The 22,230-nt window shown below is 43.6% G+C and overlaps 1 protein-coding gene across 9 annotated transcripts in view; it reads left to right on the forward strand.

Moving 5' to 3' along the window:
* Window positions 1–883: 883 nt before the first annotated feature.
* The window catches only part of TMEM255A (transmembrane protein 255A), a 78,340-nt gene continuing 56,993 nt past the window's right edge, over window positions 884–22,230 (forward strand). The window contains exons 1-5 of one of the 9 annotated variants that reach the window (XM_019633975.1): window positions 884–966; window positions 1,251–1,412; window positions 8,169–8,311; window positions 19,204–19,266; window positions 21,453–21,542. In XM_019633975.1, the coding sequence (XP_019489520.1) occupies window positions 1,355–1,412; window positions 8,169–8,311; window positions 19,204–19,266; window positions 21,453–21,542 (354 nt within the window). In that variant the 5' untranslated portion in view covers window positions 884–966; window positions 1,251–1,354. Of the gene's footprint in view, window positions 967–1,043; window positions 1,058–1,140; window positions 1,413–1,520; window positions 1,679–8,168; window positions 8,312–9,309; window positions 9,347–19,203; window positions 19,267–21,452; window positions 21,543–22,230 lie in introns of those variants that run through there. The other 8 variants (XM_019633976.1, XM_019633980.1, XM_019633978.1 and 5 more) reach the window with 8 other exon arrangements.

Below are 22,230 nucleotides of genomic sequence, written 5' to 3' on the forward strand. Positions count from 1 at the left end.
GGCCAATAACATAATGTTTCCAGCCCAATATCCTAATAGGATCTGGAAGGACAGGGTTAGAGAAAGACTTGTTGTCCTCCAAGATCAAGCATATTCCCACCTCATCCCCAGTTTCCCTTAGCAATCCACAGTGGATCTGTCAGCCAGGACTTTTTCACTCTTTCCAAAGCTACTTGTGTTTTGATTCTGTAGCACCTCTTGGGGCTAATGAATTCCTTAGGTTTTCAATGTGGTATATATAGTAATATTTCTTTTCAGCTGCCATAGCAGGAAGAGCACTGACCTGGGCGTCCAGTAGATTTAGGTTCAAATCCCATCTCTGCCACTTATTAGCTGGGTCACTACAGGAAACTTTCATCCTTTCTGAGACTCAGGTTTTTTATTTGTAAAATGTGGTTCTTGACACCTCCTCTTCCAGACTTGCATGGCTGCTAAGATGAGAAAATGAGATATTTGACATAAAAGAGCACTTGGAACAAAAGCACAAACTTGGGCACTGATGCAGTCAGATTTGTTTAGCTGAATATCCTTCTAGCCCTTAGGGGGCTGTTGGTTCTAGAATAATCAGATCTGGTGAATAAAACTGTGTTCCTTCTGTCCATCTCTGCATACTTTTATATACTCTGGTCACATCTCTTCCCAGCCTTCATTTTTCTAGACTAAAGAGTCTGCATTTGTTTAATCTATCTACATATGGGAGCTCCCTCCATCCTTGTTTTAGGCCCTATCCCCTTGTTTATAGAGAGGCCCTTCTCTGGGTCATCTCCATCTTCATTATGTCATTCTGGAAGCACTAAGACCAAACCTGCATGAATGTGTGCGTGTGCGTGTGTGTGTGCGCGTGTGGGCGTGTGTTTGTGTGTGTGTTCCTCAGCTCGGAGACTCTGACTCTACCCCCTCGCCAGTTATAAATCCAAGAACAGGATGCTTGCCCACGACCCTCTCTCCAAACTACAGAGAAGGCAGGTTGGTCCCAGGCTGTAGCTTCTCCCTCTTTCTCTGTGTTGCCCTGGCTCCAAGGGCTAAAACGGCTCCGTCTGGCTTGGGAGGCTAGAAGGTGAATAACTAGGATTGGGGTGCCGAGATGTGTGGGGGGGTATGCTTGCGCAAGCGCAAGCTGGTGCTCAGACCGCCAATGCTGCTGCCACCCAGAGCAGAGGGAGGAAGAAGAGGAGGGAGGGAAAAGAGGAGAAGGGAGGAGGGGGGCGGCACTTGGGCTGCAACTGGCAACCAGAAGCAATCTCTCTTAGCTCGGAGAGAGACCCGGAGCGGCAGCCGCGGAGTAAGATGCTCTGCGGGGCGCCCTGAGCCTGGGGCGCGTGAAGCAGCTTCAGTGGCCAGGGCAGCTTTCACCATGCATCAGTCCCTGACTCAGCAGCGGTCCAGCGACATGTCTCTGCAGGATTCTATGGGTAAGTCTAGCCGCTCTTCCTAGGGGCGGAGGCATCAAGGGGTGAGTGAGCTGCCCTCTGGATTGTGAACGCCCTGAGCACCGGGAGACCCGGAAGCGGGAAGGAAGGTTGGGGAAGAGGATCCGCGCGCCCCAACGTCTGGGTGGTGGACCGGAGCTCCAGGGAGTGGCCATGGTGAAAGCTGGTGTGGGGGCGACAAGCCGAGGTTGGAGCGCCCAGCTTGCTTTGCAGTCTGCTGCCCGGAGTGCGGGTGTATACGTGTTTGTGTGCGTGTATCGACAGACTTGCAGCCGGTGGTAAATCCCAGCTGTCTGGGGATCGAAACACTTCCCTGCAACCTGCGCTTTCGCTTTCCTTTTAACGCTCCCTCTTTGCAAAGTCGTTGTCACTTTTAAGAGCTCACCACTAACAATGATTAGAAGACGCAAGGTCCTCGCCTCCTCCCAACTCTGTCGAAGCTGCCCTGAATTTCAGAGCTGCTGCGGAGGCCGGGAGCGACTTGCACCTCGCTGATGGGGGTGTTTGCGCAGCCCTGGGGGATGGGCAGGTGGGAGAAGAAAGAAGGCGGGCTGGCGGGAGGGGAATTCTTCTGGAATCACTGGAGACAGCCCAGCCCTGCCGTCTGCAGTGGCGGGATCAATATTCCTAGAATTTGATTCTTATTTTGCTCCAAATGCACGGAATGTAATGTGCGTGAGTGTGGAAGAAAAGGAGAGGGGGGACGAGTGAGAACCAGAGAAAGAAAGAGCCAGAGGGAGCCCGCTCATTTTCTGAAGTCGCGCTTTCCCTCTCTGGGGGAAATGGAGGGGGAGGGGGTACCCACTAGCCTGAGTTGGTTCAACACATTTCCTCATCAAAACTGGAGGACAGGGCCGGCTGAGTGGCTCAGTTGGTTAAGAGCTTGCTCAAGAGTTTGAGATCTGAGCAACAGCAGGTTTGATTCCCGGCCTGAGCTGAGCAGCCGCTGAGCTGCCAACCGGTGGCAGGATGGCTCAGCTTAAAAAAAAAACAAACCAAAAAAAAAACTGGAGGACAACTACCTCCAGGTACCAACTTGGTTGCCCCTTGAAGCTGCTTTCTGGTAGTTACAAACAAAACGTGAACCCAGTCCCTGTCAGCTGTTATGAACCTTCCCAAGCCCTATGACTTCACTGGGCAGATAAATTAATTTGGAATACAGGAGAGCGAAACAGATTGTCAAGCCATTATCCCACCTAATGTTAACATTCGCCTCGGATACACTTAACCAAATCGAATTCTCTCTTTCCAACATACTTTACGTTCTGCAAAATCCCTCTGTCTGAATTCTTGCCATCCTTGTCTGCTCAGGTCTTCTCTGAAATTTTTGCGGGAACAGAGGATTGCACTCCCTCTGCGAGCTCCCTACTCCCGGCAAAATACTCGGTTTAAACAGAATTTGTTCACGGGAGGGGCCCCAGAAAGTATAGTCTCCTAGATGGTGGGAAGATCCGTATTTTTAATGTTTTGCATATTCAGAATAAGAATTTGCTCTTTTTTTGCAACAAATGAAGCCAAGGACTCGAGATCGAATCTAGAACCCAGCAGTACCAGACACCCCCCAGCTCTCTCCCAAACATACACGCACACACAATGCACTTCTCACCTTGGCCAGCTGTGGCGCCAATGCTGCCCTGGCTCCCCGATGTCAGGCTGCTTCGCTGGAGGGCTGGGGAGAAGAGTGCAAGGGTTCTGCAGCACCATACCCGCAGCCACCACAATTACCTGCAAACCTGTCTCCCAGCGCCAGACCATCCCCCTGCGGGGAAGTGGGCAGGTTAGTGGCCTGAGGCCTCAAACGTTGTTACTTGGCAAACTGCTCTGTTTGTTGAGCAACAAGATGAAGACAGTTCTTTCTTGGGCTCGCAAGGGCCCTCAGCCAATCCTGCGTTTCCAGAAAGGTCCGCGCAACAAGAAGCTGGGTTGGCTTCGTTCAGACATTGCGCGAGAAGAATCAGAGATCCCTTATAGCGGGAGCCCGCTCCACGCACCCCGCTTTAGAAGTCCGCAGACCTAGGGCACGAGCAAATTCCTGAGCGGAGTGGTAACCCTGGGTTTCCACACTTTGGACAAGGGAATGTCTCCGGAGTTCCCTGGCGCTAGTCCTGCACAGCCGAGGCCTGAATCAGCATCTAGGCAACTTAGGAGCTAGCTGAGACTCGCATTTAACAGCTCTGGCAAGACCACCTTCCCTTGCATGGGGGAGTGGAAGTGGAGGTGGGTGGGTTAGTGTTTCAGCCTCCAAGGGCAGCATTTCTGAGGGGGTTCCCTCTAAAGGCAAGACACACCACAGCCAAAACAATAAAATTTAAAACAGATACACTGCACCCAGGTGCCTGCCCTTTATGCTTACTGGCTGCTTGGGCATGAGCGTTTAGTCCAAGTATTGGAACAGAGCAGGCTTTTGGCAATAGAAAGATGGTAATTTGTCTCCAGTGTCCCTTCATCCCTTCCCAGCACCCTCCCCCTTTTGGCAAAACCGCCCCCAGGCGCTAAGGTGCCTCTGCTTACATCAAAGCACTTCTTCCCTCCCAAATGACACATTTGTAGTTCACGGTAGACTCGGGTGTCTCCAGTCAAAAAAATTACCAAAAGGGGACTAGGGTGGGATTTCAGTACCTTTGAGGAAATGTTTGGAAGATCGACAATTCCTTGAGTCTCTTGTGTGGGGAGTTTCTAGAGATGCTCAAAGCTGAGACTTCCTGAGACCCTCCCTGTGTGGCAAAACTGACTCAGATAAGCAAACCCTAATCAGTTCAAAAGATCAGCCCCAAGAATTAGGCATCAACAACTTAGTGCACAGGATCAGATGTTGGGCCCTCAGCCTCACTGCATTTGGATTACACAGCCTATAATCAAGGGGGTAACGGAGAACATGTAGAAAGTGAAACACATGTGAGTAGAGACAGTCATCCTACCTGCTGGCAACCCACACCTTGGTTCCTGTCCGATACTTAATCCTGAACCTGGTGGGCATCAGATGGGTTGTGGACATACCCACAATTACAATTATAGTTGTAGCAGTTAATATACTTATTGAGTAAGTTACCTAGGAACGTGAAATAATGAGTGATTCCAGTAGAGTGAGCTTGGTTAAGAAAAATTCTTGGAGGATGTGAGTTTTGAGCAGGTTTCAGAGGAAGGGAGGGACCGAGATTCAAAGACCGCTGTGCAGGGGTGGGGAATCTCTGACCAAAGGGGAAACCGGGAGGATGGAGAAATTGGCTGTATTTGGAAGGCTGAAGAAAGCAAATCATTGGGCACTTCTAGAGCTGAGCATCCTGGTTGTCACGAATATGGGGGGGGGCACTGCAGAGAGGGAGGGATGCTGTAGTTCTGCAGGGAGGCTGCTGAGGGTGGAGGGGGGCAGGCAATGCCAATGATGGGATTTCAAACTCCCACCACTGTTGGTTGCAGGGGTGGTGGTGGTTGTTGAAACAGAAATATACCAGGTGCCAAGTAGGCAGGCTAGTGAGAGACATTGGATTGTGACACTAGTTGGCCAGCAGGCTTTTATTTCTAGGTAGCCCTCAGGTGTAACTTATTTTATAAAAATCAATTCTATGAACGTAGTGCATATTTATTTACACACACACACACACACACTCACACACACACACACACACGCACGTGGCCTTTTTGATTAGAAGGGAAGCAATTCTGAGGTTACCTCTGGTTTATTAAAAAAGTATTGACTGCTCACTAGGTATCAAACACTGTGAGAGGTACTGCTGTTTTGTTTAAGTACACCATGGTGTCCGAAGTTTTTTGATATGCTGATTTACTAAACAAATAGGAATCAGGTGTTCCTGTGTTTATAGGAACATCTAAGGCAGGTCCAAAATTGTACCCTAATAAGAGCAGGGCTCTACTTTTCCCTTCTAAAATGAAACAACTGCTCAGGAAAATATCCTAAGCAGACACAATTAACTGCCTTTCAGGAACCTGGGCCACACCTTGAGAGAACAGGCTTGTCTTGCTCTAAGTAAATGTGACTTTTAAGTCAAATTGACACAAAGATAAATGGAGGGGTGATTCTTTGATTTTCAAAAAGATTCACCCCAGTGTTCCTTAAAATGGTTCATTCACCAAGTGCAACTAGAAATAACTTCATTTTACACGAGTATGGTCCTTACAGTGTAGAATAAGGGGAGACTTGGGGGAGGGTGTGAGAGGACAGAGAATAGATATATTCAACCTAGTGATTGGAGAGTTTTCTTAGGAGTTTTACCCAAAGCAAATCCTATCTAGAGGCAAGTTCCCAGTGCAGCTGTAGGATCTTTGCCTGGGTCTCTCAACTGACTAGATTTTCAATTCAGGTTCTAAAGCAGGAAAAACTATATAGATTTTCAAATGACACCATGTGGTTTGCTGAGTCACTTTTCTGACTTGGCTCCTGTGCTTTTAAGAGTTAGAGTGATATTTGCAAAGGAGACCCAAGAGCTGTGAATAGGATCAAAATCTGGTTGGCGGGGAAGGAGCAGGCGAGTGAGACAAAACAATTAGAAACACCGTGCACACACATACTTCCTCATTTTAGTCACTGAAGTTACATGTTTTCCGTATGAGATGTTGAGACACTTTCATGTGTCAAAAGATGCCATTGATGTATCCAGATGTTCGCTCACTCACATTTGCCAGTATGTGGCAGAGAGGGTGTGAGCCACAAAAGAGAAAAGCAAACAGGATACGCGGGAAACGATGATGGTTAAATTTAGGTTAGAGCCCCTCTGTGGACCCAACTCTCAGATTCACTAAGAAGCGTCTATCTTCAAATGGACTTAGGGACCCTGGTTTAGGGGCCCTCGAAATGTAGAGGAAGGATAACTAACCTTCAGGCAAATAGATGAAATAAATCTTTCCCCCTGCCCCCACCACTGGCAGTCCACTTCTCCCTGGCTCGCTCATCCTGTTTACCACTTGTCACCTCATCATTTGCATCACAAATAGCCCTCTCACACAAAGGTCCCTGATGTCACAGGTGTCTCCAGTGGTCCTTTCTGTTTTCCCATGAAGGCTGGACTCAGGCCCACTACAGGGAAGTCTCATTTTCCAATTCTTTTTTCTTCTCCTCCCAGAGTTTGATATGGCCCTTTAGAATGTGTGTGCTTATAAACAGTCGTGCCACTTACACATTTCAATGTAAAATAGTCTTAAACTAGTATCCTTTTATAAATGACCTTGATATTAAATATATGGTGATGGAAGGAGAACTGACTCTGGGTGGTGAACACATAATGTGATAGATAGATGATGTATTACAGAATTGTACACCTGAAAGCTATGTGACTTTACTAACCATTGTCACCCCAATAAACTTTAACTAGAAAAATGTGACCCTGATGAGTTATGTCCCTCACTTCAGAGGATGATGTCGGGGGAAACCGCCAGCCCCTTCCACCTCCCTGGAGTCTAGCAGTGACCACACTGGGAAAGACAGGATGGATGGTGGGGCTAATTTAGGGTGGCACTCCTAACGCTTTTCTTCCCTGTATGAAGGGATATCTGCTGGGGGTTGCAGGGCCAGCCACAGTCTTTCCCTCTCGCCATCACCAGGCCTCCTGGGTCCTGCTGGTTTTCTCCCTCCCTCCTCCTTCCTTCATCCTCTCTCCCCTCCCAGTGGTGCAGTCTGGGTGGCTTCAATCAGCAGCTGCTTCCTGAGGCTGCAGGGAGGCCTCCCAGAATAACAGGGTCCTATGAACAGACCCAAGTGACCGCTTTAAGCCCATAAATGATAGTCAAGCTACTGTGTGGGTGACCCCATCAGAAGGCTCCCCACTGCTTCATCCTCCCCACTAGAGAACTGGACTCTCATAGGGTAACTGGTCCCTGGTATTTCCTGTTGAGAGCCCATTCTCCAGGTCAGAGAAATGCATGCAGAGTGTGCAGCGGTGCTCAATTCCTTTAAAAAAAATAAATTGAAAAGCGAGTCTAGACACCATCTTTTTAATCTAACTTAATAAGCCTGTTTTCCAAAAAAATATATTGGTTTGCACTATCATGCCTGATAATCACTGTTTAGGAGAATGGGTTTCATCTATATTTATGTCACCCTCACATAAGCTTAAATGTATATAAGATAAAATCCTCTCCATCTACTTCCCCAGATACATATCTTTGAGGACTAATGGCCTCCAAACACTTACCTTATTACACACATTTGTTAGGTGACAAATCTTGCCAACACACCGTTTTAACATTTATACATGAAGTGAGAAATGTCAGAAATAAATGAAAAAAATCCCAGTTCCTAGTTTTGTTCTGGTATTTATAGTGAAAATGAAATTTCATACCTCCAGCTTATGAAAAAAGCCCTTCTTAGTTGCACATTGGCTTTAACATATTTTCACTTAATATCTCCACACATACACTTCCCACTTATCATATGCCTTATAATTTAGCCTAAAAGGCGCTCCACTAAGTGGGTATGACACATCTTTTATAGAATGCCGAAAGCACAAAAATGTATTTCATTTTTATGTAACTGGTAATATTTCTTTTGTTGTTTATTTTCGAACTGGATATTTTTTATTGTAAATGTAGCATCAGATGACTGCAAAACAAATAAAACAAACAAACAAACAAAAAATCCAAAACCTCCATTTCTTCTCCATAATTCCACTCCCCAGAGGTATCCTCAGTTACCAGTTGGAGTAGGAAAGGAAAGCCTTCCTAGTGATTTTTTCCATCCCTTCTCCAGCAGAAATGAGCAATTTTAGTTTCTCTGTGTACTTTCAGGAGCCTTCAGTCGAAGGAAACGAAACTCCATCTATGTCACCGTGACTTTGCTTATGGTGTCCGTGTTAATTCTCACGGTGGGCCTTGCTGCAACCACCAGGACCCAAAATGTGACTGTTGGAGGTTATTACCCAGGAGTTATTGTAAGTATAAAAGGCATAGTTGGGTCTCAGTAGCTTGCTGACTACAGACATTTGGGTTCTACTCTGAGGATTTTCAATTGAGTTTGATTTTCTAGGGTTTGCTCAGTGCTTCTTCTTTACATATCTCTATATTTATATAGAAAGGCAACCAGGCCCATTAAGAAGAGCACTGGAATAAGAATCTACATCCCTAATAGTGTGATCCTGAGCAAGTCATCTCACTCTTTCTTTTTTAAAGATTTCATTGGGGAATTGGGGGAGGGGAACAGCATTGGGGAATCAGGGAAGGGGAACAGACAAGTTGCTGTCCTTTTGTTTTTCAGTCTAGTTGTAGAGGACGTTGCTTCACTGGCCCATGTTGGTATTATCATTGTGTTCTTCCCAGGTGAGGCAGATCGGTCGCCGGCCACTGGACTGCCGCTCACAGCGGCTCTTGGCAGCTCATGCCGGCTGCCGGCCACTCACGCTAGCTGCCACCCGCTCATGGTAGCTTTTATGGCAGCCCACTGCAGCCTCACTGCACCCTACGCCATTGCTGGCGACTTATGGCAGCCCAGCTCCAGGTTGAGCTGTTGTTCACCATCTTAGCAGTAGAGGGCACAGTGTCACTGGCCCTAATGTGGGATCAAAACCGGGGCCCTGCTGCTTAGAGCTGGTGTCCCAAGCCAGCTCTTTACCAATGTGCCACTCGGCCAGCCCCATCTCACTCTTTAGAACCTCAGTTTCCTGGTCTGGGAGATGTTACTAACTATTGGGTTGTCAGAAAAGTCATGACGTATATTGTCTATGGTTTTCAAAGGTCATTTATTTATATAAAGAACAAAGATCAATCAATGATATATTGCCTGTTTTGTTCGATAACCTTTTGCCATCTTTCAGTGAGCTTCATAATTCCTCATTCATAGAAGGACCTGTCTTTATTTGCAAAAAACTGAACAAGGTGCTGATTTACAGCCTCATCTGAATTGAATGTTATACCACACAAGGAGTTTTGAAGCGACCGAAACAAGTGGAAATCTGATGGCACAAGGTCAGGTGAGTATGGTGGGTGTGGCAACACATCCCGTCCAAGCTCCAATAATTTTTGACAGGTGATCAAACTTGTGTGTGGTCTCGCGTTGTCGTGATGGAACACAACTCCTTGACAATTAACAAGCTCTGGACATTTCTGGATGATGAATTCATTCAAACTGTCCAATTGCCGAAAGTACATATTCAAATTTATTGTTTGGTTCCTTGGTAGGAGCTCAAAAACATGACACCTTTAAAATTGCACCACACTGAGAGCATAACCTTCCTCTGATGAATGTCTGCTTTCGATGTCGTTTGAGGCGAATCATCACGTTGGGACCAAGACTGTTTGCACAACACATTGTTGTAAACAATCCACTTCTCATCACCAGTTATCAGTCGCTTCATTTTTCTCACGTTTAATGAGCATATTGCAGATATTTATATGCGCTGTCAAATGAACTTCTTTGAGTTCATGCGGAACCCAAATATTGAGCTTGCTTACGTATCCCAGCTTCTTCAGGTGGTTGTGAACAGTTGAATGATGGATGTTCAATGTTTCTGCAATCTCTCGTGTCGTGTAACGTGGGTTTGACTTGATCAATGCCTTTATTTTATCGTCATCAACTTCGGTAGGCCTCCCTGACCGAGGAGCGTCGTTGAGATCAAAATCACCAGCAAGGAATTTTGTGAACTATCGTTGGCACTGCCGTTCTTGTAGAGCATTGTCACCGTAAACTTTACACAACTTTTCACAAGCTTGACACGCGTTCTTCCCTTTATGAAAGTGAAACAGTAAAATATGGCAAAAACGCACAGTTTGGTCTTCCATCTTCAACTTGTCATAAAATCTCCAAAACTCAACCAAATCGCTCAATTTTTTTTAGAATGAAGCTAGAACTGTCAGCTGTCAAATGACATAGCATTAACATAGATGTGAATGACTCTAGTACTTCCAAAAATGAACTACTGCCATGTGTCGCAAACATGCGTCATGACTTTTCTGACAACCCAATAGCAGTGTTAACCTTAGGCTAAGGTCCTTTCCTCTCTAGGCATCTACTTTCCTATGTATAATAGAGGTCTCCTGATCTTACCTGAACTCTGAGAACCCTGGCAGCTTGACACTCTGTGACCAACAGCCCTGATATCTCCAAAGTGATCCTGCACTCCTATCAGGAAAAATATGTGAAATATTTACTCCTAAAATATGTATATTTATTTATTTATAAATTATGTACTTGTTCATAAAACATACACACATGGAAATTTAAAAATTAAATAAAAATGAAATAATTTTTAATATCTTCATATTACTAACACTAAATTTCAAGGACTAAGATGCACTTCACATAAATCTATCATTAAAGATAATGGCTATTGGGCCGGCCGAGTGGCTCAGTTGGTTAAGAGCTTGCTCAAGAGTTTGAGCTCTGAGCAACAGCGGTTCAAGTCCAGCCCGAGCTGAGCAGCCGCTGAGCTGCCAACAGGTAGCAGGATGGCTCAGCTAAAAAAAAAAAAAAAAAAAAAAAGATAATGGCTATAAATTCTTATTTCAAATAGCCCAGTAGATAATTTTGAATATTTTGGCTGACTTATCAGATATGATTAGATTGTCATTGGCGTCATTGTTTTTAATGTCGATTTCACCATATGGCTGACAAAAAGCTAACCTTGAGATTTGGAAGTGTTGACTTTTCCATTTTCTTGTTGCTGGCTTGTGCTTACATTATTAGGGTCATCTGCAATTCGTGGTTTCTCAACAGGAGTCTTTCCAAAGCTCTTGTCCATTTATGGGGGACTAGTTTAGTTTAGATAGGACAATTCCAGTCACACGTCAAATGACCTACCATCAACACTTTGCTGCTTGGAACTTGCCCTCCTCCCACATGATAGCTCACCATGACCTTAGACATTCACACTGAAGAATGGCTCCAGTGACTGTCTGTTCAGTGAAAATTTGTAATGCTTAATTCCTTTTTTATTATTTTAGATAAACAATAAATAGGAAGCAAGAGTTCAAATCATTTTTCCCATACTTCAGAGGATTTTTTGACCCACCCGCAGAGTGTATGCAATCTACTTTGGAACCCACTGAACTCTTTATACATAAAACCTCATTTTATATCAAATCATCACATTGTACACTTTAAATATATACAATTTTATTTGTCAATTGTATCTCAATAAAGCTGGGGGAAAGAAAACAAAACAAAAACCAAATCCTCATTTAGATCTACACACACCGCTGTTGAACCCAAAAACCTAACTCTAAAGTTTGGGTCATATTTTTAATATGAATTAAATGACTTCCCAATTGGAATTGCTAGACAGGCAGTGGGAAGGAATTTTAGCATGATTCATTTAAATATATATTTTAGGATAGCAAAAAGGTCAGATGTATTTGTTGTTGTTTTGTTTCATATTTTCTCTCTCTCCCTCTCTCTCTTTTTTTTTTCTTTTGAAGAGGTGGGGATGGGAGAGACAAACAAAGAGAGGGAAAAGGATTAAAGATGGATGTCTTTGACAAGGCAGCACTTTGAGTGACCAAGTCTGACGCCTGTTGCCTAGGTCACTGATTCCGCAGTCAGCCTCCTCAACAGCCCTAGCAAAGCTGGGGCCTCACGTGGGCTGACCTCCCACAAGGGGAAGGCTGCCGGGGAAAGTTCCTTCACAGCTCTTGGGCAGGCAGGGCTCCCTCCAACGGAGGTCAGGTATCCCACAGACACCGTTTGGTGCCCTCTGTTAAACCTGTGATGTGAGAACTCACCCAGTCCACTTCCTGTGGTGAGGCAAGAAAACCAGTCATAAGCAAAATTTGATTTTATTTTTAAACAGCAAAGGGTGGAGAGAGGAAAGGAGGGTAAGATTGCATTTTGGTGGCTTGGAAGATGAATATATAGGGTCTGTGTGACCTTGTGTGTTTCAGGTAGCTGCGTTTAGTGAAATATTTCTGATTGATGAGATAATGCTCAAGCCAACATTCAGATTCTCCATGGGTGAGGGGAAGGTATTTTCCAAGTCATTTAAGAATAGTAACTCCTATTCATAATCGGTGGCTATGAACCGTCTCTGTAGAATATCTGACTGTGGGAGGCTAGGCTGGACTACATTAACAAAGGAAGGAGGGTTCATGATTATTGTTATTCCAGTACCTGATGTTCAGCTAGCATTTCAAGTTGAAGCAGTGAGGGCATATGTCTGTGTGTGTGCTTTTCACTAAAAGCTAATCTGGAAATGTTAATAGGAGAGCCATCCCGAACAAACAGTGCCCCATGGTTTTAACCTTTAAAAATTTGCTCTTATAGTTCCTGTAGATTGTTTCTTTAAATTGGGTTTTAATTATAAAAGGTGAAAGGGGAAGATTGCAGGTTGAAAAGCAGAAAAATCCATTTGAGTTTATAGGTCAGATCACATTGTGACAAATACAATAATGACTCATACCTCTGAAACAGTAAATGCCTGAGAATCAAGATTTGTCCAGGAATGTGGCACTTTCACTAATTGAATAGTTTGGTTATTAGAGGTACTAAATAAACTCTAAGCCAGTGGTTTCCCCTCCTTGGTGTGAATAATGACCTGGTGAACCTGTGGAAAGTACAGAGCTCCGCTCCCTGCCCCCAGAGATCCTGATTTAGTAGGACTGGGTGTTACACAAAAACTTGAATTTCTTTTCTGGAGCTAACATTTGACTGAAAGAGTAAGACATGTTGAATCTGCATTTTAATAAATACTCCAGGGGAGTCTAATTCAGGTGGACCAGCAACACCTGGAGAACTAAAACACCATTAAAAAACTATGCTTAGCAATAAAACTAGAGTGATCATAATGTGGCATTTTAAGATTCCATACTACCAAATGGGTCACTTTGAATATAAAATGGCATTGTATAGAACTGTCAAAAATAATTCAGGTTATTTGGAACTCTACTGTTCAGGTTGTTTGAACTCTGATTAAATGTGTTAACAATATATGAGAAATTAAATTTCAAAACAAACGAATTAGGGAGTAGTTATAAGATTAAAAGAAGACTTACCATACAATTCATTTAAATATTGTGATCTCAGATATTTTAAATATAATTGAGTTTGCATACTTCTTAGTCATGTGAAACTTTTCTGGGGCATCTTAATTTTGCCAAAAGTGATGCTCCAGTGAGACGCATTATAACAGGGTGTTAGTTACTCTACCTGAGCTAGAAGGTGGTATCATCACCCTACAACACATACACATGCATGCATCTTTAAAGACATTCTCATCCGTATAGGCTGAACTGTACACTTAAAAAAAATTAAAACCCATAAAGAAAGACAAACCAGCTTAGGATTTTTACTGTCCTTGAATATTCAAGACATATTTCATTCCAGAAGAGTTCCAGTGAGCTTTCTACTCTGGAGGCTCACCAGAGAGCCTCTGTTGTTGTATGAAGTTAAAAATGGCAGGGGAGAGAGCCTACTCCTTTTTTTTTAAGATTTTTATTGGGGAATTGGGGGGATGGGAACAGCGCTGGGGAACTGGGGGAAGGGGAACAGACAAGTTGCTGTCGTTTTGTTCTTCAGTCTAGTTGTGGAGGACGTTGCTTCACTGGCCCAAGTTGGCACCATCATTACGCTCTTCCTGGGCCAGGCAGATCAGTCGCCGGCTTCTGGACGGCCGCTCACATTGGCTGCTGGCCGCTCACGCTGGCTGCTGGCCACACACGGTAGCCCATGGCAACCCACTGCCACAGGGGCTGCAGCCGTCACTGGCAACTCATGGCATCCCAGCTCCAGGTTGAGCTGTTGTTCAGCATCTTAGCTGTAGAGGGCAGTGTCACTGGCCCTCATATGTGGGATCTGAACCGGGGCCCACTGGCATCCCAAGCCTGTTCTTAACCATCACGCCACTTGACCAGCCCCGAGCCTACTCCTTTTTTATAACTCTCTAGCCTTTGATCCAAGAGAGGGAGGCCTCTAAATGTGTTTCTCAAGCAACCCACAAGATAGAGTTGGCCACCTGATCCATGTGGAAAGTCTTTCATTCTTGAGCCCTCTCCCCAGCTGTTGTACTGATGGGGCCCACATCAGTGTGGGTTTTCTTTCAGGAAAGAAACCAGTTCTGTCCCATTTCCTAGGGGGTGTGGGAACCATTTAATCAAAAATATACCAGAGTTGCCAGAGTTATTTTATATGTGGTAGTAATTATATCAATTATACCAGAGTTACCTGAAAATTATATCAGGAGACAGAGACAACAGGGATCATTCAAAACAATTAATAGCCCAGAAAACTTCCTTAGGCCATTGTGACTTGAGGTAAAAGAGGTAAAGACTCTTTTGATAAACCCAACCAAGTTTTGACTAACTTGAACGCTCAGGAAATAAAAGGAGCTCTGGATAGGGAGATTTGGTGGTTTATTGTGAATTAGGCAAAAATTTTGTCCACCTCTTGTTGAAAATGTTTCTAAAATAAAGTTCCTATCTTAGTAATTACACTTCAAAGATGAGACTTGAATCTTGATTTGCTAGATAAGACTTATAATGCCATAAGTTTCTAATCTTCATTGGCTCCCTATTGCCTCCTTAGTGTTGTCATTCAAAGCTGCCTGAAGATGCCCTCAGTCTGGCTTCCCATTACCTCTCTTTTGCCAAAATTGTCAATTCACAGTTCCCTGTACATCACTTGGGCTTTTCTGCCTTGATGCTGTCACTCTCATTGTTCTTCCTGGCCTGAACCATCCTCCCTTTCTCTCTCTCTTTCTCTCTCTCTCTCTCTCTCTCTCTCTCTCGCTCTCGCTCTCGCTCTCGCTCTCGCTCTTGCTCTCTCTTGCTCTCCCTTTCTCTCCACCCCCAAATGTTCTGTCTTATCCCAGCTTAAAGACACAGCTGGGATATTTCTCAACTAATGGGGTCCACAGTGGTGTCTACCGTCTTTGAACGCCTATCACAGATTCCTCCTACTCATGGTTCCTGGAAAATTCTCACATCCTGCTTTGCGGAATGTTGAGCTATATTCTCATTTAGCTTCATTAATGCAGGTCTACGATCCCTCATCTGAACCCTTGGGCCAGATGTGTTTGAGAATTTAGACTTTTTTTATATTAGAAAGATAATACAGTGCATATATCATATATTATCTAACATCCCAGTGGAGTCTTGAGAAACATCCCATAATCAAGCACTTTTATATTTCTACTATAAACTGTGTATCTTTACACTAAGCTTATAAAGATGTTTTTTTTTAAAAAAAACCTCATCAGTTTAGGATCTGGTTTTGCCACCAAATTAGTTACAAAAAATCCTTTTGGTTTTAAGAGCTTTGTGGATTTCAGGATTATGGAAAGGAATTGTGGACCAGTTTACCTAATTATAGTTCCTGAGGCTGAATCTTATTGGTCGTGGCATCATACCCTACCCCACCTCCTGGCCTCCAAATCACAGATCCAGCACAGTGTCCGCCACAGAGTAGGTGTCCAATTGATATTTATTGAATGACTAATCCTTCTGAGCCTCAGTGCTGGGTGTCTGGAACAGTGGCTAGAAATAGGCGTAGGTTATAAGGCCCAGATCCCTTGACTCTGACTTTGATTTCTAATGATGTCTTTTTTCTTCTACAAGTGGAAGGCAGCTGAAAACAAAGCAACCTGGTTATTTGTTCAGGTAATAGGGGAATCAAGATGGAGATTCAAAGGTCTGAAAGTTCCATGATTCCAGGCAGTTCCCAGGGGGCAGAGATTACCTTTCTAAGGCCTCAGGAGAGCAAACAGTTGATTAGAAAGCAGCTGCCCATTTTCAGGAAATTCTGTTGATTTTTTTCTTCTTTACTTTCAACCCTTCAGCTCTTCCTCAAATAGGACTTTTCACTCTATCCCTGAAGAGAACTTCTTCCCTGGGTGGCAGCTATGAAGGTGTTCTACTAACGCTGGCTACAAATGCAGCAAAATGTTGTTGAAAGCACCCCAACTGTTAGTCAGGGGACCTGCGAGCTAGCCCTGGCCCTGCCAGTAACTTGCTGTAAGAGGGGATGAGTCCATACAATTCTCTAGGCCTCCGTTTTCCTATCTGTAAAATGGGAATGATGTGAGTTCCACCAAACTCCAGAACATTACTGTGACCAAAATGGAGGGCAAATAATTCTATAAATTAAAATTATTTTCAAATGTAAGGTAGTTTTAGTGACACTGGTGATTTTAACAACCTGTCATCTAGATGAGTGAATTCTTCCAGCCATGACTCAATAGATATTCATTTCCTGCCTGGTGAACTCTACCTATCTGTTGAGCTCATATCCTCCTTTGTGAAATCTTAGAGCTACCATGTATTTAGCGGCCTACTTTATGCAGGTCACACTACATACAGGCACACTTCGTTTTACTGCACTTTATTGCACTTCACAGATGTTGTGGGTTTTTTTACAAATTGAAGTCAAGACCTTCTACCAGCAAATGGATTATGACCCACTTGACTGTGATACTCGCTTTATTGCAGTGATCTGGAACCGAATCCACAGTATCTCTGAGGTATGCCTGTACATTATCTCATTTAATCCTCATAACAGCCCTGTGTGGTAGGTATCATTATGAGTTCCATTTTTTAGATGAGAACGCCGAAGCACAGAGTGGTTAAAGGCCTGGCCCAAGGTCACACCATTTTTAAGCACAAGTAGCAGAGCCAAGGATATTATACAAATTAAATTATTCTCTGCTCCTATAGCACTTTGTTTATACCTCACCTATGGTCCTTTAACCCACAGTCTGTCTCTCTTTCACGAGACTATGGAGTTCATAGAGTGCAGGATCCATGTCTTCATATTTTTCTGAAAAAATACTCAGTGAACTTTAGAAAATTGAATAAGTTGGAAGGGAATAGAATGGAATGGAAGGAAAAAGGAGGGAACTGGATGAAGTAACTGGCTGGCCTGGGATTTGCAGTACCAGAGAGCCTTGTCTTTCCAGTCAATTCCATGAGACTTCAGCCCACGTCTTCTAGTGCCTGCCATTAAAGAGGCATTTTAGACTACAGAAATAGCCAGTATCTTTGCCTCCTGTCTTAAGGTAAAGACTGCTGTTGGCATTCAAAAGACATTCAGTGAATATCTGTGGAAACTAGTGAACTCCTCAGTAAAAGGATTTATTTTCCATGTAAGAAGCTGTCTCCAAGGTTCTCTCAATCTCCACAAGTGGCCCAGAGTGACATAAGCACAGACTATTCATGGAACTCTTCCTAAAAAATAAAAGCTGTGGGACATATTGGAGGGAAAAATAAGATAGAATACAAAACTCTCTTACGAAGCATCAAATAATTATAGGACTTCCCAGCTCAAATCAAATTAGAGATGCTCAAAAGTTAAATGTCTTTAAAAACAGTAATAATAATCACTAGAAAGGTAATATTTACTGAGTACATACTGTGTGCCAGGCACTGTGCAAAGTTCTTTGAATGTATCATCCTGGCTAATCCTTACAAAAGCCCTATAACATAGCCACTACTATAGTCCCCATTTTCCAGATGAGGGAACTGAGGTTTAGGGAGGTCAATCAGTTTGTTCAAGATTGCACAAACATAAGTGGAAGAGCTGGGGTTAGAAGCCAGGCTAGTCTGATAATCAAGTTTTAATCAGTATACTTTATGACAACACATTTTAATTACCTTTAAAATAAGACTGGTGGGAGACAGGCATAATTTAATGTTTGGGTGAAGATGCTCTCAGTAGAGTCTTGGATGGCATGGGATCTGTATACGCACCTTTATGCATTTCAGCTTCTTTTTCTCAAGAGGGATAGCTGGCTGAGTGGCCCTGCAGAATGAGTCCTTGGAAATTTATATTCATTCCTTCCCTTCATTCTTTTTCATTCTTGGGTTTCTGAGACAACTCCCCAGTTCCTCTACACTGCTGCACCATGCTCCTGCCCAGCCCATGGGTCCATTCGATTTCCAAGCCTAGTCATAAGATTTGAGGCCTTAGACTGAAATAGATGCCCCTCTGAGCCAAGGTAAGGCTGCAGATGGAAACCCAGATCATTAGTGAGGCTAAAATGATATGTAACTACATTTCTGAACTTGTGCTGAGATTTATTGGTTCATTCTCACCACTTTTTACTTATTTCATTTTCATCCCTGTGAACAGCCATCTGTTTGTGATAGTTTTCAGCTGAGACTGGCAGACTCTGTCTACTAATGGCAGAACTGAGAAGAAAGTGGGATCTACTACACCGAACCATTGTCCTAGCCACTTAGGCAGGGAAATTGTATTTCAGGGTTTTATGCTGCCATTTCCATTCACCCTTTAATGAATGCTTTCTGTCCATAAATGAAGCAGAGATGGAAGAAGAGGTGAATAAGTGCTAACATAAATTGCAGTGCGCTAACCACAAATACAGGCTTTAAAAAATGTATTTCTTTGTTTTAAAGTCTAGTTTAAGGTGCTTGCTGATTTCTGAAGTACTTCCTGGGTTTTATTAGTGTGCCAGACACACCAACAATTGTTATTTCAAACCTTTATTTTGTAATCCATGCATTAGAGTGGAAGGTTGCTTTAAAAAAAGTATAAAGATCAGAATTTAATGTGTGCTTTCATTAGTATATGTCTCTCACTAATTCACCAGTCACATGTTAGGCAATGGATATTGAAGTTGAAATGAGCAGGCTCTGAAAAGCTATGATTGAGTTAGACTTTTAGTTTTCGGGCACATGTGTTTCTTTTTAGTTATGATTCATATCTATAAGGAAAAATTGGCAAATGGTGGGAGCAATACTTTTATTGTGCATACTGTATTTGTGTAATGACTGCACGTGGCTTTAGCAACTATACTCCAGTTACTTTCCATTGTGAATCATATCCAGGAAATAAATGAATGTGTGGTCAGGCTGACCATCTTACAACACTTGCCATGTTGCTTTGCAGCTTGGCTTCGGATCATTCCTTGGAATTATTGGATCCAACCTTGTTGAGAACAAACGGCAAATGGTAAGTTTTCATTGATGTAGAATCAAGTTATTTATCTGAAAATAACACATTTCTTAAGGTTACTCAGATTGGGCCTCAAAAGAAACTGCTATTCTGCCTTTTCTCATAAGCCTCCAGGGAACTTGTTTTCCAGTGAACTTGTGGTACGGGGCTTGTTCTCATCTTGCCTGATGCTCCCTCAGTGGCCTAGCTAGTCTCTTTAAGTCACAGGGATAGAATATTCTGGATCTTGCCCTTTGCTTTCCTCCTCACTCCCAAAGGAGTGCCCCAGCTTATTCAGTCAGGCTACTGTCCTCGCCTAGAATGCCTTTGCTTCTGTGATTTCCATTGCTGCAACCCTAGATTATTGGTGACTCTCACATCTTCCTCTCTGATGCATAATATTTTGAGAAAGTTTCTGCAGAGAGTTCCCACTCTTTGAGATTACAATCTAGGGGACTTTGATTAAGAGAACAAATATACTTGCGGCACACAGAAGACAAAATAAAATTATGAAACCAACCTAAAATATTTCCATTACCCATAGTTCCTAGGTAAACATGTTGTAAGTTCAAAAGGAAGGATGAGCATATAACAGGAGGTAAATCTTAGAAAGTTTTATGTCCTAATGGGGGCTCACAAGGGCAAGCTATTTTATTTTTCTGATTCAGTGTGAGAAGGCTTCCTAGAGAGCAGGAGAAGAAGGTACAAGCCAGATTGAAAGCATATTGCAGTTTTATATATAGGCTTGTAAATCAAGATGCCTGGTGAGTGGTCAGATGGTGAACTGATTAGGCTCCCCCAGCACAAGTCTCTGTGGCATTTTGACTCTGATAAGTGGTCTATTTAACAGCAACTTTAATCAGCTAACATAATACAGAGAACTGTAAACATATGTTCTCCCCCAGCAATGTGGGGATTTTTCCTCGGGGGAGTTCTAATAGTTCTCTTCTTCCATTTCACCAGGACTCCCCCCACTCACACCCCCCACCAGTTGTGTTTGCACTTTGGGCTGAAATTATTCAAAATAATAGGGGAGTTTTAATTGTAGAGCTGATCATAGCATAGCTAATAATTCTAATTTCATGACATCATTCATCCATTATTTACCAATTCCCTGTAGTGCTATGAAGTGAAATTTATGGGAAGAGGTTTCTGAACAACTCCTGAAGGAAATACGTACTTCCTCTTAGCCTGTTGACATGGGAGAACCTTAGGGTGGCCTTGATTTTGCTTCCTCCTTTTCCCCGGAAGGCTGCTTAATTCCATTCTATTTCTCCTTTTCTCCCAAACACCTCAAGGAAGAAAACCACTGATTCTATCTAGTTCTGAGGGTCAACACAAGCAGATGGTGGGCTCAGGCAGCACCTATCCCTGTCCTTAGAAATACCTTGAAACACCTACTTGCACATTGGGTTATAGTATTACCCTTGTAATGAAAGAAAAATTATTAGAAACATTTCTGATTTCTAACATAATCAGAGAATAAGGCAGTGTGGTTCAAGCAAACCATTGTTCCTACTTGAAAATTTTCTTATGCACCATACAGAGTTTATCAGTTTCAGAGACTTCAACCCTTATAAAATGTCTTTAACATTTAAGTCTTAATAAGCTGAATGTTCTCTTTCTTTAATGATACAGAAGGCTGTGAAGGGTTGTGCAGGGCCTCAGAATCACCCCTGTCTTCATCAGTGCCCACTATGAGGGATTGGGACGAACATTGGACTAGGAGTTGGTGGGCACCAAACTCTTCTGTGGACTACTAGATAGTGATCCTGGGCACACACACCACTTCCCCTCTCTGAGCCTCCAATTCCACAATAAATAAAATAGGGGGGTGGGAGTACATGATGTCAAAGGTCCAACATTTTTCTGAGTCTGAGAATGGAAGAGTCATGCAGTAAAATTCTGGCATGGACAGCATGCTGGATACCAGCAAGCCTCCTCTTCATTTGGTATTCACAAATTCAGATTCAGAGTGAATTTCTTAGCTTGCCCTGAAAATGTTAAAAGTGCTTCAGCGGCCCGCCCCTTCTCTGCTTCCACCTTCCCAAGCTCCCACTTATCTTGCATGACTGAAAAGAGCATCCTCATGGGGTGACAGGCCAGAGTTCTGCTTTGGCTGTCAGCTTCTTGGGGATCACCTAGTCTCCAGAAGCAGCAAGAGTGGAAGGCTAACAGCCACTTTTGTTTTGTTCCCTCTGCAGCTGGTGGCTTCTATCGTCTTTATCAGCTTTGGTGTGATTGCAGCCTTTTGTTGTGCCATAGTGGATGGGGTCTTTGCTGCCAGACACATTGTGAGTATTTTTAGTCCTAGGTTAAAGTAAGTGTGTAATATAACAAGGCTTCATCGAGTGTATGTTGGATGTGTGCTAAATGCCATGACAGGAACAGAAGAGGGAGAAGACAGGATCCCTGACAGTCAAGATGAGGACACCGATGGACACACAGGCATCCAAAGAGCTGGGTCTAAGCTGGGGAGATAGACTCTAAGTTCCAGAATGGTTTATCTTGGACTCTGCCTTGGACTCTGGGGGTCAGGGCAGGCTTCCTGGTGGTGGTGAAGCTGGAACCTTTGACATGTGGATGAGATTTGGAAAGGCAAAGACAAGGGCAGTGGGGCCAGGGGGATGGCTTGATGCTGGGAGTAGGAGGTAGGGAGAGAGGAGCAGGAAGCCACATGACTTCCTGACAGACTTAGAGGTTTCAATAGCTGGCTTCTCTCCCCTTTAATAGCAACAAGAGCAGACCATGAGGACAGAATCATCTTTTCTTGGATGTCTGAACTTTGCTGTCCCTACAACAGTGGTTGGAGAGTAGAGATATGATTGGGGTCTGAGGAAAACTCCAGAACTAGAAGCCTCCACTCAAAGCTCAGTCCTGGAATTAAGGTGCCAAATGCTTCCTACTCTGATGAATCTGTGTCTCAAGAAAGGCCAATTTATTCCTGAAACCCAAATATGTTCTTTCTCTGGGAAATCTTGG

This window comes from Hipposideros armiger, unplaced genomic scaffold (genome assembly GCF_001890085.2).
Source record: "Hipposideros armiger isolate ML-2016 unplaced genomic scaffold, ASM189008v1 scaffold_1458, whole genome shotgun sequence".
NCBI lineage: Eukaryota > Metazoa > Chordata > Mammalia > Chiroptera > Hipposideridae > Hipposideros > Hipposideros armiger.